General features: G+C 50.7%; 1 protein-coding gene across 6 annotated transcripts in view; it reads left to right on the plus strand.

Annotated features, from left to right (window-relative positions):
• The window catches only part of Cdh23 (cadherin related 23), a 332,359-nt gene that overhangs the window by 102,341 nt on the left and 214,580 nt on the right, over positions 1–15,438 (plus strand). For all 6 annotated transcript variants that reach the window (XM_035452205.1, XM_027388310.2, XM_027388311.2 and 3 more), the window contains exons 6-7: positions 8,259–8,453; positions 12,163–12,291. In XM_035452205.1, coding sequence (XP_035308096.1) covers positions 8,259–8,453; positions 12,163–12,291 — 324 coding nt within the window. The remainder of the gene's footprint in view (positions 1–8,258; positions 8,454–12,162; positions 12,292–15,438) is intronic.

Consider the following 15,438-nt stretch of genomic DNA (forward strand, 5'->3'; position numbering starts at 1 on the left):
AGATGTGTACTGCCACACCAGGTGTCCACTGTCTCTTCATGTATACGAGTGACTACATAATTCACTTTCTGTCCTCTCATCATGGGTGCTTGGGGTGTGTGGAATGGGGGCTGGGCAAGACTGCCCCTGATGCTTTCAGGGTCCCCTGGCATGTTACTCCTCCTTGAGATTCTCTTGAGCTGGTGTTCTGAAGGCTGACTAGCAGGCTTGGTGGAGAGAAGTGGGAAGAATGCACTCAAGCCCTTGACCCAGCTCCCAGCCTGGAGTCCAGAGACCCCTAACAAAGCCGTCCAGAAAGAAACCTGTGTCTGCTGCAAGAACTGGAAACCCAACCTAACTTTGGCCCATAAGACCTTCTGCCTCTTTTCCCATCCTCCATCCTATACAACCCCTCCCCCATGCAGAATGGTGTGGCATTCACAGATCCTGGGCTCTTCCAGGAACAGCCTCCTTGCCTCCTAAAACACCCATCTATTTCCAGTTTCCAGAGCTGCGTTGGCATCTCTCCTGTGCTGTGGTCCCCTCTGCTGTTCTGTTTGCCCTTGTGGATTGATGCATTTTTAATTTGCTTATTGTCATCTTGATGAGGGGCTGGAACCGAAACAGACATATATGAATGCGTTCCGTGTGCCGTGTTCGCTGGAATGTCCCTGATTCTTTAACAGTATTTGCCGCATGCCTTCTACAGACGAGAGTTAGCCTAAGAACTGAAAAGGGGCCAAGGCAAATGGCAGAAAGAGGGGTCTGCAGAGTGGAAGTTCAGAGCCACTTCTGTAGGTAGGTCACAATAATCAGGAGCCAGTGGCCATGCTGTAAGCATGTTTGTGGAGGTCTACATGGCTTCCTGCAAAGGCAATGCACACTGCAAAGCAGGGCTTGGAGTTGTATGAATCTTCTGGGACGATCTGACCACTTAGGATGCCATCCCCATTCCAGGGGGAGTCTTCAAGCAGCATCCGGTTATGCACATGCCACCCCCTGAGAAGAGGGAGCAGTGGTCAAGAGAAGAGATGTCATGAAATGGGTTCTCCCAGGTGCCCCCATAGAGCGGACCACAGACCTACACACCTGTCCCTACTCCTTCATGATCCTTTGATTGGCCATTTCCACCTGCCCTTCCTCATGTCCACACTTCTGATCTAAATGAGCCAGGACCACAATGCATGTCCTATAGACCCTGTTGTCCTATAGACCCTATTGTCCTATATGTCCTATAGTCCCTATTCCTCCCCCCTCCATAGTCCCAATAGGTGACAATAGGAATGCCACAAAGATCTCTGGAAGTGACACCCTACCAAGGCAATACATGGAACCCCCAAATGCATGTGCTGCCCTGGCCCTGAGAACCCGACAACCATCTCTCCTGGTGCACTGACGCCCTCTCATCACCTGAGAAAGCACTGGGAATTGAAGGTACCCCATTGCTTCTAAAATTCCTTCAGGGTTAAAGTATCCATCAGTCCTATCTCCTCTAACCTAGACCAGCCTTCACCTATGCTGCATCCCTGGCTAACCTCTCCCCCTCCTCTACCTTACTCTAGGGATGGCTCCCAGCCTTTGAGTATTTCACACATGTTCCAGAAGGGTCTTTTCCCAACTCAGCTCCACCAAGCCACCTGCACCTTGTCAGAACTCCATCTGTCAGGAATTTATTACTAATGCATTTTCTAACAGGCTCTATAATAAGATATTAAAGACTGTAGCTGCATCTAGCAAGCATTCCATGAATATTAATAATGCCTTTAGAGATGGCACCTAAGCAGAGATGGTTGCGGGGTTTGTCTGGATTTGGTCAAGGGTATGGAATACATCTAGCTGGGGAGGGTTCCCATAATCATGAAGGGTGTGAGCATGGGCCTTCTTTTCTTTCCCCCACCTGTTTTTCTGACCTTTTACATTTCTTTTTGTTTTTATTTTCTTTTGAGACAGGGTCTCATGAAGCCTAGGCTGGTCTTGAACTGCTGATCCCCCTGCCTGGACCTCCTCACTGCCTAGATTACTGGTGTGTATCACCACAGATGATGACTGCAGGGTTGGGGATTGAACCCAGGGCTCTGCATGCTAGGCAAGCACTTCTACTAAGTGAGCTGTATCTCTAGTCAGATGTTTTCTTACTTCATTTCCTTTGTTTACAACTTTCCTTCCGGAGCGTCTCCTTATCCTCTTGATTTCTGTCCTAACACCTGTGCCCTGTCTCCTGCGATGTCTTCTTTTCCTCTGATTCCCTTTTTCATTCGGGCCCCATTTCTGTCCCTTTCCCTGCCCCCTTGTCTTTGTGTCTGTTTGTCCTTCTCTGTCATCATTCTCTCCTCTCTTTTTCTCCAACCTCCCACCCATTGCCTCCCCCTCCCCCTCGCCTCTCTCCCTGGCAGTGTACAGCCCCCCACCCTACTCTGTTCCAGTGAGCACCCTAAGCCACCTCCAGAGAAGCCTGGAGTAGAATGTAGCTCACCCTGCATGGGAGAAGTAAGCCATTCATCATTATTATTAACGAACAGGATCCTGAGCACGGCAGAACTTTCCCAGAGTCTATTCCCTTGTCACCCCAAGGAGTAGCAACAAGATTTATTTGTCTCAGAATTGCACAGGGTGGCCCATTTACAGCAGGCCCATCTCAAGCGATGTGGAGTTTAAACGGGGGCTGGAGGAGGCAGAAGCCTGGCCTGACTGTGACCTATGTGGTATGGCCACTTGCTGAAAGGGACAGCCTAAGGTTTGAAAGGGACAAGGGCTAGCTATAGGAGCATTGCTCCGGGTTGACTGTGACAGGTCATTGGGCTCTTTCTTGCTCACTCTGTCACCTGCCACAGCCGTGTGAATCATTGCAGTGATCTGTGTAGTCTGCACATTAAAAGGCGTGTCTGGGGATAGTCAACGAGAAGCTGGAGCCAGCTCTCACTGGGCTATTCATTCTTCTTTCCTTACTGCCTCTGATGCTTTGCCCTGGAGCCATGGCCTGGTACTTGGATTTCTGTGCTGAATGTGGATGCTAAAGGGGAAGAATGCCAGGAGGAAAAGTAGGGGGAACCTGGGGCATGTCTGTGAATAAGGAGCCCTAGCACATGTTTGAGGCATGCTCTAGGGGTATCAGATGGGAGCAAAGAGCTAAGATCTATAGAGCAGAAGATGTCCTCCAGAAATACCTCACAAGTCAGGTCAAAGGGGTGTGTGAGGACCAGTGTAGGGGGGACCCAGGGAGCCTCACCTCCTCCCTCCCCTAGATGGATGTTCCCCTCACTGCATGTGGGCCCGTCCCAATGCCCATCCAACCCCTAAGTGGATGGCAGAGATCTTTCTGTTGTGATTTCTTTATTTAGCAAATGGATTTAATTTCCAAGATTGAACCTGATTGGCCTGTGCAGGTCAGGTGATTAATTCCTGCACCAATCAAATACATCCTGCCTCTGACCTTGCTTGGCATGTGACCTGGCGTCATCTCTCGAGCAGGGCTGAGGATAAGGAGGCACATTGGCTTCTGTGGGAGGTTGAGGGAAGCCAATGTAAGAGCCAAAGCCCTTGATTTGCAACCACCCAGCAGGAGCCAAGTGAGACCGGGATCACCCATCAGGATCACCTGGGGCAGACCATAATACCTCTCTGGACTCACTTCTCTCATCTGTCAAATGAGGGGCCTAGCCCAGGTCATCCTGAAGCCCCTACATCCAGAATAGTCCATAGTCAGAACTGGCCTTCTGGTTTAGGGATGTCCCTGGTCTTAGATTACCCCTCATCCTAGGTCCAACTCTCTCCTCCTCTTTTAGGTTCTGCAACCGCCTTCCCCCAACCAGGGTTTCCTTGGGCTCTTTCCCAGTCACATTTTTGCAGAAAACAGAAACCAATACACGGACAGGTTTTCTACTTTAATTAAAAAGAAACATTATATTTATTTGCCTGTACACACACACACACACACACACACACACACACAAAACCACTTGTGGGAGTTGGCTTTCTCCTTCTACCATGTAAGTCCCAGGAATCAAACTCAAGTCACCAGGCATGGCAGCGAGTGCCTGTACTCACTGAGCCATCTCTCTAGCCCTGAGGTGCCCGTCGAAGGAATTCATTCATAGGCTCTCCTCCTTTTAGGTGGGGGCTCATCTCCCCCTGCCTGTGATGCCATTTCACTGCTAGAATAGCAGTGCTGGGCAGTGACCATTTGTTGAGTGTTGCTGCATGTTGCCATGTACTTGGCCCAGTAAGAAGTGTATCCTGTTATTCACACATCATCCGTGTAATTCTTTCTCACATTATCCCCAAGGCTATGCCATTAACAGTTCCATTTTACACATGAGGACATGGAAATCAAAAGGGGTTAAACAGATGATATGTAAGGTCTCCTGGTAGAAATACCTGGATTCTGAATTTGGGGGTCTGACTCATGCTCTGAGCCTCCAGGGTCCACTGTCCCTGGGGACCAGATGCATCCGGCTCCTGAGAATCTGCTTGTGCTGAGAATGCAGGCCTGTGTAACCATCTGTGCATCCCATAGAGCAGCAGCTGGCACTGGAGAAGCCTGTGTGCATGCGTGCATGCGGGCATGTTTGTGTGTGTGTGTGTGTGTGTGTGTGTGTGTCTGTGTCTGTGTCTGTGTCTGTGTCTGTGTCTGTGTCTGTGTGTGTGTGCATGGTGCCCAGGGCTGAAAGTCAGCACTCTTTTCTGTCCACTGTTTGTCCCTTCTAAGTTTGTGAATGGTACTTTGTCAGGGTCATTTAAAACCTATCCTAAGGCAGGACGTTGGTGGCGCACGCCTTTAATCCCAGCACTCGGGAGGCAGAGGCAGAAGGATCTCTGTGAGTTAGAAGCCAGCCTGGTCTACAGAGTGAGATCTAGGACAGGTTCCGAAGCCACAGAGAAACCCTGTCTCAGAAAAAAAATAGGGTTTTCATTGTATGAGACACTGTGCCCAAGCTCGGACACAAATGGGGCTTCTATTCCCCTTCTCCAGGGTTCTCTGGACCTCCCTTTTAACTCCAGAGATCTGATGTTCAGACAGCCTGAGATTCTTTGTCCTAGATCATGAAGGATGGACAGGTGAAAAGTCCTCATCTCTCTGAGATAGGGCCTCAGATGGATGACATCTGGTGTGGCCATATTGCTGAGCTGAGCTGTATGCCTGCTGCATGCCACAGGAGGCTGGTGTCTCTAAAATGGGTCTGGGCATGTGTGTGCTTTAGAGGGGAGTGGGTAAGGAGAGGAACTGTAGGCCGAGGGAGCATCATGGTGGAGGCTGTGTTCACCGAGCCCTGCATCAGGGAGCTCTATCTTCCAGCTGTAGATTTGCAGGTGACTGTGACCGTCGGGAACCACAGGAAAGAGAGACTCTTAGATAGCTCCGATGAAAGTGTGTCCGTGAAACGCCCACTTTCAAGAGGATGTTATTGTATTAGTCACTCTCTAGGGCTGTGACAAGAAATCATTTTAAGAAGGCTGGAGAAATGGCTTCCTGCATATGCATGAGGACTGAGTTTGATTCCCAGCAACAACAACAACAACAACAACACAAATGGGAAAACACAAACATACAAACAAAACAAACGTGGCAGCATGTGGCTATAATCCTGGGGCCAGGGAAGCAGAGGCAGGAGGATCCCCAGGGTTCATGAGCCAGCCAGTCTAGATGAAACTGTTGGCTCCGTGCTCAGTGAGAAATCTAGTCTTGAAAAAATAGAAAGGGGTCGAGGAAGACTTTACAGCCAACCTCTGCCCCTCCATGCATACATGGGTACATGCCCACACTCATGTGCATGCGTCTGAACATGACCACATAGGCAGACATACATGCACGTGAAGAGAGAAAAGAAAGAAACTGACTTGAGAGAAGGGGAGGATTATTGGTGTTCACCGCCTAAGAGGTCTCTGCCCATAGCTGCGTGGTTCTATTGCTGTGGACCAGTAGTGACACAGAATACCATAGTGGGAAGTATGTGACTTCGTGGCGATCAAGCATTGGGGAGAAAGGGGTGGAGGGGAAGAGAGGAAGGGAAAGAAAGAGAGAGGGAGAGGGGGCAGTGCCTAAGTTCCTCCCATTAGGCCACACTTTCCTAGCAGCTCTGCTGCCTCCCAGGCTGGGCAGCAAGCCTTCAACATAGGATCTTTCAGGGACAGGGAGGATCCAAGCAGGTAGGCAGGAGTGGAGGAAGAGAAGGACCATTGAAGCACTCACAGGCTGGCCATGGAGGGATGCATCTCCTACCGGCCAGGGCTCATGGGGAAAGGAGGAAGAATGCTCCCGGGAGCAGTGGGTTTCCTCTGAGCTCCTGGCAGCCCTATCCCCACTCTCAGTTGGTAGAGTTCATCAGGAAGCCAGTAAGCAAGGGAGTTGAGCTTTGGGAGGTGGGGAGGCAGAGCAGGCTACCCTGTGGTGCAGAGGCCAGGGAGGCAGACAGGGAATGCCCAGCAGGGTGCTTTTTAATGTTTACTGTGCTTCTTGAGACCTTCTCACCCTGCCCATAGGTGGCTCTGTCTGTACAGTTCTAGCAGGAGGTCTGATGGGACAATCATATTGTCTACTTTCTGGATACTTAGATGCTGGAAAGTTTACATGAGTGAGTTTTAAGTCTGCCCTCTTCTAGAGAATAGGATAGCATTAACTTTAGCATAAAGGGGATTAGGAGGAGAGAGCTGAAGTGACTAGCCCAGAGATACACAGTGAGGCTGGAATTCCAACAGATGTTCTGACCATGCCAGAAGTCCTAGCACTTGTCCACTCTGCCTCCAACAGACCGAGCTTCTCTTTGGAGAGAAAGATCATATTTCCCAGGAAGCCAAGGTGTGGTGGGGGAGGGCAGACCTAGTGGAGGAAAAGCTCATTCAGAGGCCCAGAACTGCTGAGTTGGAGCAGTACAAACGGCTCCATGCAACTAGGAAATAATGTGTGAAGGGCAATCTAGGGCCGGTCTGTGTGGGATGTTCTATGCTAAGGGTACTGGGGAGACATAAATGGTGGACAGAAGAGGGGCTTCCCACTGCCAGTCTCCTGTTCCTGTCAGCAGAATGTTGGGGGATGTCCCATCAGCCCCATATTTGGTGGTCAATGGAGGGGAATTGGCCTGCTCAGGTAGGACCATAGCAACTCAGTAGCTGTGCTCCTTAGAAGCTTTGGTTGACCTGAAAGAGCCAATGCCCTGGCTGTAGGGTACCCTTGAGGGTAGTGGTTGAGACCATGTGTCTTGCTTGCCCAACTCCTCACTGTGTAGCTTTGCATCAGTTGCCCTCTCTGCCCCACAGCTGGGGTGCAGCAAGTAGCTATAACAGGTGCTTTTTACTTTTCCCTCTCTGCAAAGAGCCTCATCTGCGTGTCTTTCCTCCCATGTGTCCAGACTTTGTACAGTGTAGAGAAATCCGTGCAGCCAGTGATGAGCAGACACTGCAGGGATAGGGGTGGACAGGGGCAGGTGGTATAGCAGACACTCAGAATATAAGCACTTAGTGCTGCTGATATCTGACCATGTGCTCATGGGGCTGTTCACTGACTAGTCTGTATGTCTGTGTGCCATCCGATATCATCCGAGGCCAGTGGAACTGCAGGCTGCGAGGGAGGTTGAGAACTGGCCGAGGCATACAGACCAGGGTGGTGAGTTCTAGGGCATGGCATGTAAACAGTGGCAGTATACAGTCCTCCTAAGGAATGTGGAAATCCCATCCCAGCCTCGTGAGGAAGTGGCCTTACCAGCAACCCTGAGTCAGAAAGGGACAGAGCTTATATGAGTGACAGAACAGAACAGTCACAGCATCCTGGAAGGTTCCTCGGAACCTACAGATACTCTGTTGACAAGCTGACAAGACCCAGGAGTGGCAGGGGAGGCCCCTCCCCTTGGAGCCTCCAACCTCATCCCCCAACTCAGGTACACACCTCCCACTCTTGCCCTTGACAGGTCCCCACAGGCAGATTCCTAGTCACCGTCCAGGGCAATCTACTGCAGCTTGGGCAGCCAAGGGGCACTGGACAAGGGAAGCGAATCCACCAAGAAATGGGTTTGGGGACCAAAAGGCCCCTCTTCCAGGACTCTGGGATACACAGGCCGTCTTTGGAGCCAGTGCTCTTACAGTCACCAGGAGGCCATCAAAAAGGGAAAAAAGAAATCATGCATTTTACATTCCTCCAAACCCGCTTAGAATGGAAATGACAGGCCCGGTTCGGTTGGCTGCAGGGGCGCGGTTAATGGCCTTTGTGGGGCGGAGGAATGGCTGCTGATGGAAGCAGCTGCTTCTGGTGAAGTGAGACTCAACCTCTTGTTTACTTTGCTCTTACCCAGAACACACCAGTGGGGACACCCATCTTCATCGTCAACGCCACTGATCCTGACCTGGGAGCAGGTGGCAGCGTCCTCTACTCCTTCCAGCCCCCATCTCAGTTCTTTGCCATCGACAGTGCCCGAGGCATTGTCACTGTGATCCGGGAGCTGGACTATGAGGTCACGCAGGCGTACCAGCTCACAGTCAACGCCACGGTGAGTCACTGCCCCGGGCCTCCAATGCCCACCATCTGCTTCTTCTTATCTAGAAGGAAACGGGATTTACCAAGGAGATTTAATCTAGCTCCATGCTCCTCCATGATTTACAGTAAAGAATCTGGCGATGGTGATAACATCGAACAGGTAGTGTCACTGTGTCTCTGGAGTTCTTAGCACCCAAATAGACTTTCCATTAACCTTCAAACAGCCCTACCTCATGAGTATTGTTGAGATGCCCATCTTACAGATACCGACAAGAAAACCGAGGCATAGGGGCAAGTCAGTGGTTTACCCAAGTCCCCCATGAGCACAACTGCATACATAGGCCACCCTGGCAATCCCCTTAGGACAATCAATGCAGGAGCTTCTGGGACACAGATCAGGGTTATCAACACTGATGTGCCCTGACACCACCCAACAAGCAGGGGCAGAGCAGTCCAGACCTCAGATCAAAATTCCATAGTGTGGTAATGCTTTCCCACCAGGGAGTGCCCACTGTGCCAAGCCTCCCGCCCAGTCCCAGGGAATTGCATGATGAGTCAGTTCAGAACAGGGGAGGAGAGTTTAGCCCATTCTACAGATAACAACATTGAGACTCCCTCTTGATTAATAGAGGGGAAATGGGAATCCAAAGCCAGTCTTGGGCTTTGGCCGCTATGCCCCCATGGCCGGGAGTCTATGAGTTCCCAGCATGCACCTGGGCCTTTGATGCTAGCTGTTGTGAGGGGCTGAAGACTAAGCCTTAAGCAGGGTTCTAGTCCTGTGTGCCCTCATTCCAGCTGCCACCTGGAAGTACAGCTGCATCTTCAGTGGCCTGCAAAGCTAGAAGTGACCCCACCGTTCTGTTGTCCTTCGGATCTCTTTGCAGAGCTCAGGCTAAGAGCAAAAACATTATGAGACCCTTTCTTCCTCCACAATCCACTGGCCTGGCCCGCAGTACCAAGACTTGGCCCCCTACTGCTATAGAGGGGTCACCCAGCCTAGGCCCCCCACTGATGCAGGGAGTGTACCTGCCTCTGGCCTTGTGAGCCTGCAGAGGGGACCCTTGGCTTTAGCGCCTCATGGCTGCAGAGTAGACAGCCAACCCCAGACCCCACATGGCAGCTGGCATCCCAGCTCCCTCGATTTGGCCTAGGTTGAGTTTTGAAAGATAGAGCTTTTCCCTCAGGCTTGGCCAAGACCTGGAGAGGTCTCCAGAGCCAGGAAAAGCCATCTTCTAGCCTAATTCTCTGGGTGGTCCTTGCTGAGAATTCCTATTTTCTCTCCTGGTTCTGTATTAGTTTTCTAGGAAGAGGCCTAAAAAACAAAATAAAATAAAACTGACTTGGGAATGAAGGGGACTTGTAAGTCTAGGATCCCCTTTTTGGGCACACCCACTAGCAACTTCTGTGTCCCCTCTCCTTTCTCCTTCACTACATTCCATGTACACACCTGGGCCTGGAAGCTGGAAGCATACAGGTGCCTTCTCCCTTTCCCTGTAAATCTGTCTTATGGGATAATCTCTGCCCAGCACACAAAAGGCTCTGGGATGTAGGATTAGACCAGATCTGGGCAGGAGCAGGAGTGTGGGTGGCCAGGTCCACTTGGAGGCTAGGCTTGTGCTGGGTTGATAAATACAGAAATATTGCTAGTAATCTACCAGGCCTTGAGCTGGGCCAGGAGTTCCCGGATGATAGCCTCCCACTTAGTCCCTGGACAAGCTGCTACCCAGGGTTGCTGGAGCTGCTGAGTAGCCATTGGCTACTGATCACTTCCCCAACATGGTGGTTCTACACGTGTTCCAGCAAAAGAGAAGACAGCCACAGATCCCAGGGCCATTTCTGAGAGCCAGGTATTGGCCTGCCAGCCAGATACGCCTTCTTCCATCCCTCTTTCCTGTCATAGAGTCCAGCATGGGCTACATGGCAAAACTACAGAAAGAATAGGATTGTGGCCACAAGGCTGGGGTAAGGATATCAAATACCAAGATGGCCACCTGGTACCTGGTAAAAGTCCGGTAGTAGCAAGCAAAAACCACCAGTATCTTCTACCCAAGAGATCAGGCCTCCCAGGGACTTCCCTTCATGCCTCATGGTCTTTCTGGCCCCTGGCCAGGCACTGTGTCTCCTATGCTTGGTGCTGCCAGCCTTCCTTGTAAACACACACATGGCTCTCATCCCTCCCACCCTTGGTAGTCCTCCTGTGCCATCCTTGACTGTCTCTGGGGTTGTCGAGGGACAACAGGGGTGTGTGGGGGGTCATTGTTCCTCCCATAGGCTCCATAGTACTATCTGTGGAGGGCAGAGGCCAGTGCAAGACTTCGTGTAATATGGGGAATGCCCCATTGAAACCAAGGCCCAGTTAACTGGATGGAGGCAGGTACTCCTCAAGTACCAGCAGACTTTGTAAGTCCAAGGAACATGAGGGCCATTCACTGGAGTCATTCATTTAAAGGGGGAAGGGGGCTATGGGAGTTTGTCTTGCAGGCTGGAGACTGACTGATGTGAGACCCCAAATCAAGACTGTTAAAGGCAGATATTTCTATGGATACTTCTTTAGCAGTGTGACTGTGGACCTCTCTCTCTCTCTCTCTCTCTCTCTCTCTCTCTCTCTCTCTCTCTCTCTTTCTCTCTCTCTCTGTGTGTGTCTGTCTCTATTTCTCTTTCTCTGAGTCTCTGTGTGTCTCTCTTTATCTCTGTCTCTCTTTATCTCTCCTCTGTGGGGTGTTTGTGTGTGTGTGTGTGTGTGTGTGTGTGAACCCATATAAAAGCCTAACATGTGACAATAATACATAAGACAGAGCACATGAGTGAGTGGAATGGGGAGTATCTTGGACACAACAGTCCTTGTTATCATTTGGTCTTGCTAGCTGGTTGTACTGGATTGTTACACAGATCTCGGTCTGCTGAACATTTAGGGTCTTGGAACACAGGCTTTGGAGTTCCTTTCTTAGTGGGCTTTATAGGACCAAGTTTCTCAGTATAATGGCTTAATATTGCCTGCCCTGTCCCAGGAAGCCCCCACACAGCTATCTACACACACCCTGAGAAATGGGACAGGGCAGGGGGTTCATGAAAGTACCCCTTCTCACAGACATCAAACTGAGGTGGCTGGTGACTCCACGGGCTTGTTAGCTATGGGGCGAGGTATTTAGCCACTGCTTCATGAGATTGTCACAAGACCATGTCTTTTACACGTTTCCCCCTGAGTCCCATGCCCCCAGATGATATGGGCCCTGGAGCTCCCCCTGCTGGTTTGATTGGAAAAGTCACTGCCTGGCAAATGTCTAGCAGAGTCACAGAGGAACCTCCCCTGTAGGCCAGAAACCCCATCTTAATGTCCTCTGCCCTGAGATGGTGGCCAGTGGCCCTGGATGAACACGACAAGGGTGCTAAGAACGGTGCCATTCCCATCCGAGCTAGTGACCCCCGTCCCAACATTCAGTAGAAGTAGTTCTAGGCCACAGCCCTAGGGCCATCAGATCAGCCTCAGCCCAACCCCCTGATGTAACACCACCAGCTCTCCAGGATGTCCATTTTCTTGAACATCTCAAGGACCGCCAAAGAGCTGTAGTGCTTTTGAGACTCTCTGTAGGAATGTAAGAGTTTATGTGCGTATTTGCAAACACAGGGATCACCCAACACCGCCCTATGCATGAGTGCATGTTTTCACAGCACCCTTCTAATCCAACACTGTGTACTCTCGCTTTCTCGGTGTGTCTTCCAAGGATCAAGACAAGACCAGACCTCTGTCGACATTGGCCAATCTGGCCATCATCATCACAGATGTGCAGGACATGGACCCCATCTTCATCAACCTGCCCTACAGCACCAACATCTATGAACATTCTCCTCCGGTAAGCCCGCCCCACAGCCCTAGTGGCGGCCATTCCCTGCCTGTAGTCCCTGGGAGGGACAGTGGAAACCCTAGGTGCTTTGCACATCACACTGCCTCTCTCATCTCCCTACGTCCCTGGAAGGTACCATGGGGCAAAGAGTTAAGTGTAGTTGACCATAGGGGAACTGATAAAGATTCATGAGCAGTGATGCCGTGAGCACTCCAGCCTGTGCTGGGGATGAATGTAGATCCAGCCTCAGCCAGACATCCGTGTTCCTTAGTCACGTTCTCCACAGACCTGCTGCCTCTGTTGGCCATGAGCACCACACACAATGACACAGCGTCCTTCTGTTGTGAGGCTTCCCTCTCAAGCCCAAACTGTTCTTTGGAGCTCATGGAGCCATCTTCCCTCCCTAATGACTCCTTCTCTAGGGGCTCTAAGTTCAGGTTTCAGGAGAGATACCTGATTTTGTATTTACATCATAGGCCTATCCTTTGGTTCCCTCGAAACTAAACAGCTGTCCCTGTTTCAGTGGCCTGTGATTGGGGGAAGGTCTCAGGACAAAAACAAGTCATGGTACACTTCACAGGGCCCTGGATGGTGTCCTGGCTAAAGTATGGGTGATTTCATTGGCCTGGTAGCCACCTCCCTCTTCCGAAGACTGGAGTGGAATGCCTGCTATGGGCTGATGAAGGAAAGTGGGGGTGCATCCCCAGACAGACAGATGCTTTAACGTGCATCTTGGGGGGAGCGTTTGTGAAAAGAAAGGAAGGGCTTGGCTCAAAGGGAAAATGGGGGGCCCCTGGAGGCTGGTGATGTCCAGAGTCTCACCCTGCCCCCTGCACTACTCAAAGCCTTAAACATAGGCAGAGGTGTCTATGGGCAGAGTTCCTAAGCCAGCACAGCTAGGTTAGCTTGGCCCTGAATGGGAGCTGTGGTTGTTCTAACTACAGTCATCCTTGGCACCAAAGGTATGGAGCTGGTGTTTGGTCACTTGCTCTGGGGGCCAGATTTGGAATGAAGGGCCTTACCAGAAAGATCCTTATCCTCTTGCTGCACGGCTGTCTGAAGCTGCTTGGAAAACAGACAGAGCCATCCCAGGGTCTCTACTCCTAGCTTTCCCGTTCTTAGCATTCTGGGCACATCAGGTTCCCAGCTGCATGTGCTCAGTCCACCCATATCCAGGGAATTCTTCCTTTCTGCTGCCATCCCCAGCTTTGCCAGTCCTGAGTCTCAGCCTTAGGTCAGACCTGACTGCCATCTTCAGACGATTACAGACTGCCACCTGTCTCTAGCTCTGGGATTCTCCTTCTGAGTGTTTAGAATTTGAAAGCGACGTGGCTAGTGTCTGCTGCCATGCTTGCCTGGTATCATGGTTCAGCAGAGATGTTCTTTGAATACCTGGCATGGTATTGTGGGATTTAAGAAGTATCTATTGAATAGATGGATGGATGGATGGATAGATGAATGAATGAATGAATGAATGAATGAATGAATGAATACAGGCTCCAATCATACCAGCCCTCTTGTCCTGCCTCTCGGCTCACTCTTATACTTGCTCTCATCACCAACCCAGAGATCACCTGACCTCCATTTCCCAGCTCTCTCCCTCTTTTCTTAGACCCTTCCCCAGGCTCGTCTCTCACTAGTCTCAGAGTTAGACAACCCTCTCCACCACAATCCAACTGACTTCTAAACTACATAACTTATCAGTCAATCCCATCTCTTCTGTAATGTTCCTATAGGAACATAGGCTGAGTCATCAAGATGCCCTGTCTCTGGAACATCAATTCGGGATCCTCTTGGGTCTCCCAGCACACTGTGTTAATGAAAGAGTGTGGAGAAGATGCTTAAAGCCAACTTGATTGGTACACACCGGCATCACATTGGCTGGGTTACCAGAGGAGCCTGAGAAGCCCCCACACAGCTATCTACACACACCCTGAGAAATGGGACAGGGCAGGGAGTTCATGAAAGTACCCCTTCTCACAGACATCAAACTGAGGTGGCTGGTGACTCCACGGGCTTGTTAGCTATGGGGCGAGGTATTTAGCCACTGCTTCATGAGATTGTCACAAGACCATGTCTTTTACATGTTTCCCCCTGAGTCCCATGGTGATGCCTTCATAACTTACACAGGTGTTTATGCCAGATATCAGAGTTTTCCTCTGTCCCTCCGGGCACTCATTCCCTCCTTCAGCCTCATACCCAACTCCCAGGTATTTATTAGGTGTCTTGTATGTAGGGCCCTGAGCTAAGTAAGCTACACTACACCCTTCTTTTCTAGAAGATTCCATGGAATAGACCTGATGTGCGTTTTCCTCCACACACTCTGTCTTCATGCCATGCCCCTCTGCTGCTTATCATGTCTTCTTTGTCTCAGAGATCTTAGAATTTCTTTTTGTGTTTGTGTTGCCCGTCGTCTGCCAGTTCCTGGGGAGCTACAGCACCCATGCTGTGGGGTCATGGTAAGCACTTTTTACAAGGGTTGTGGCCCAGTTGAGAAAGCAGACCGAGCAGTGATTTGGGTCCCAGCCTCTTCTGGGCATTGACCAGCCCCATAGCCTTTGCATGGATCTGCTTCTCTTAATTCCTCGCTGGAAAAGGAATTACCCACTTTCCCATCCTTTAGAGCCTTCTCCTCCAAGCCAGTTCCCACACGCTCCAGGCCCGATGTCTCCAGGCTGCTAATCAGTTTCCATGCCTTGAACTGGATCTCCATGTCCCTTTAGTGTGATGCGCTGATTTCAACACACTCATTCCTTAGCTGGGCCAGGGCTGAGATGCAGCATGGCCTGTTCAGTATCCCAGGCTGGAGGAACCAGGCATCCCTCATGCCCAGCCCTATCTCTGCTGCTCCCAGGGGCCCTGTCAAGACCCTGCCTCACCCTCCCGGCTCCCCTCTTTATCTGTGGTTCCCAGCATGTATGCCTCCCCCTATCAGTGTATCAGGCTAGCAAGCTTCATCTAAAGTGTATATATTACCTAATAAAATCCTTCTTATTTGGGATTATTGCATCAAATTTTAATTTCCTCACTCGAACAGCAGCATGTCGGCCTGCCCGTCAGTGAGGGGCCGACAGAAGGTGAAAAGAGCGGATAGGCTGCACAAATTACTGCCGGCGATGCCTATCAGCCCTTTGACTGGAATTGACTGGAATTAAG

The sequence above is a fragment of the Cricetulus griseus genome (genome assembly GCF_003668045.3).
Source record: "Cricetulus griseus strain 17A/GY chromosome 1 unlocalized genomic scaffold, alternate assembly CriGri-PICRH-1.0 chr1_1, whole genome shotgun sequence".
In the NCBI taxonomy this organism is placed as follows: domain Eukaryota; kingdom Metazoa; phylum Chordata; class Mammalia; order Rodentia; family Cricetidae; genus Cricetulus; species Cricetulus griseus.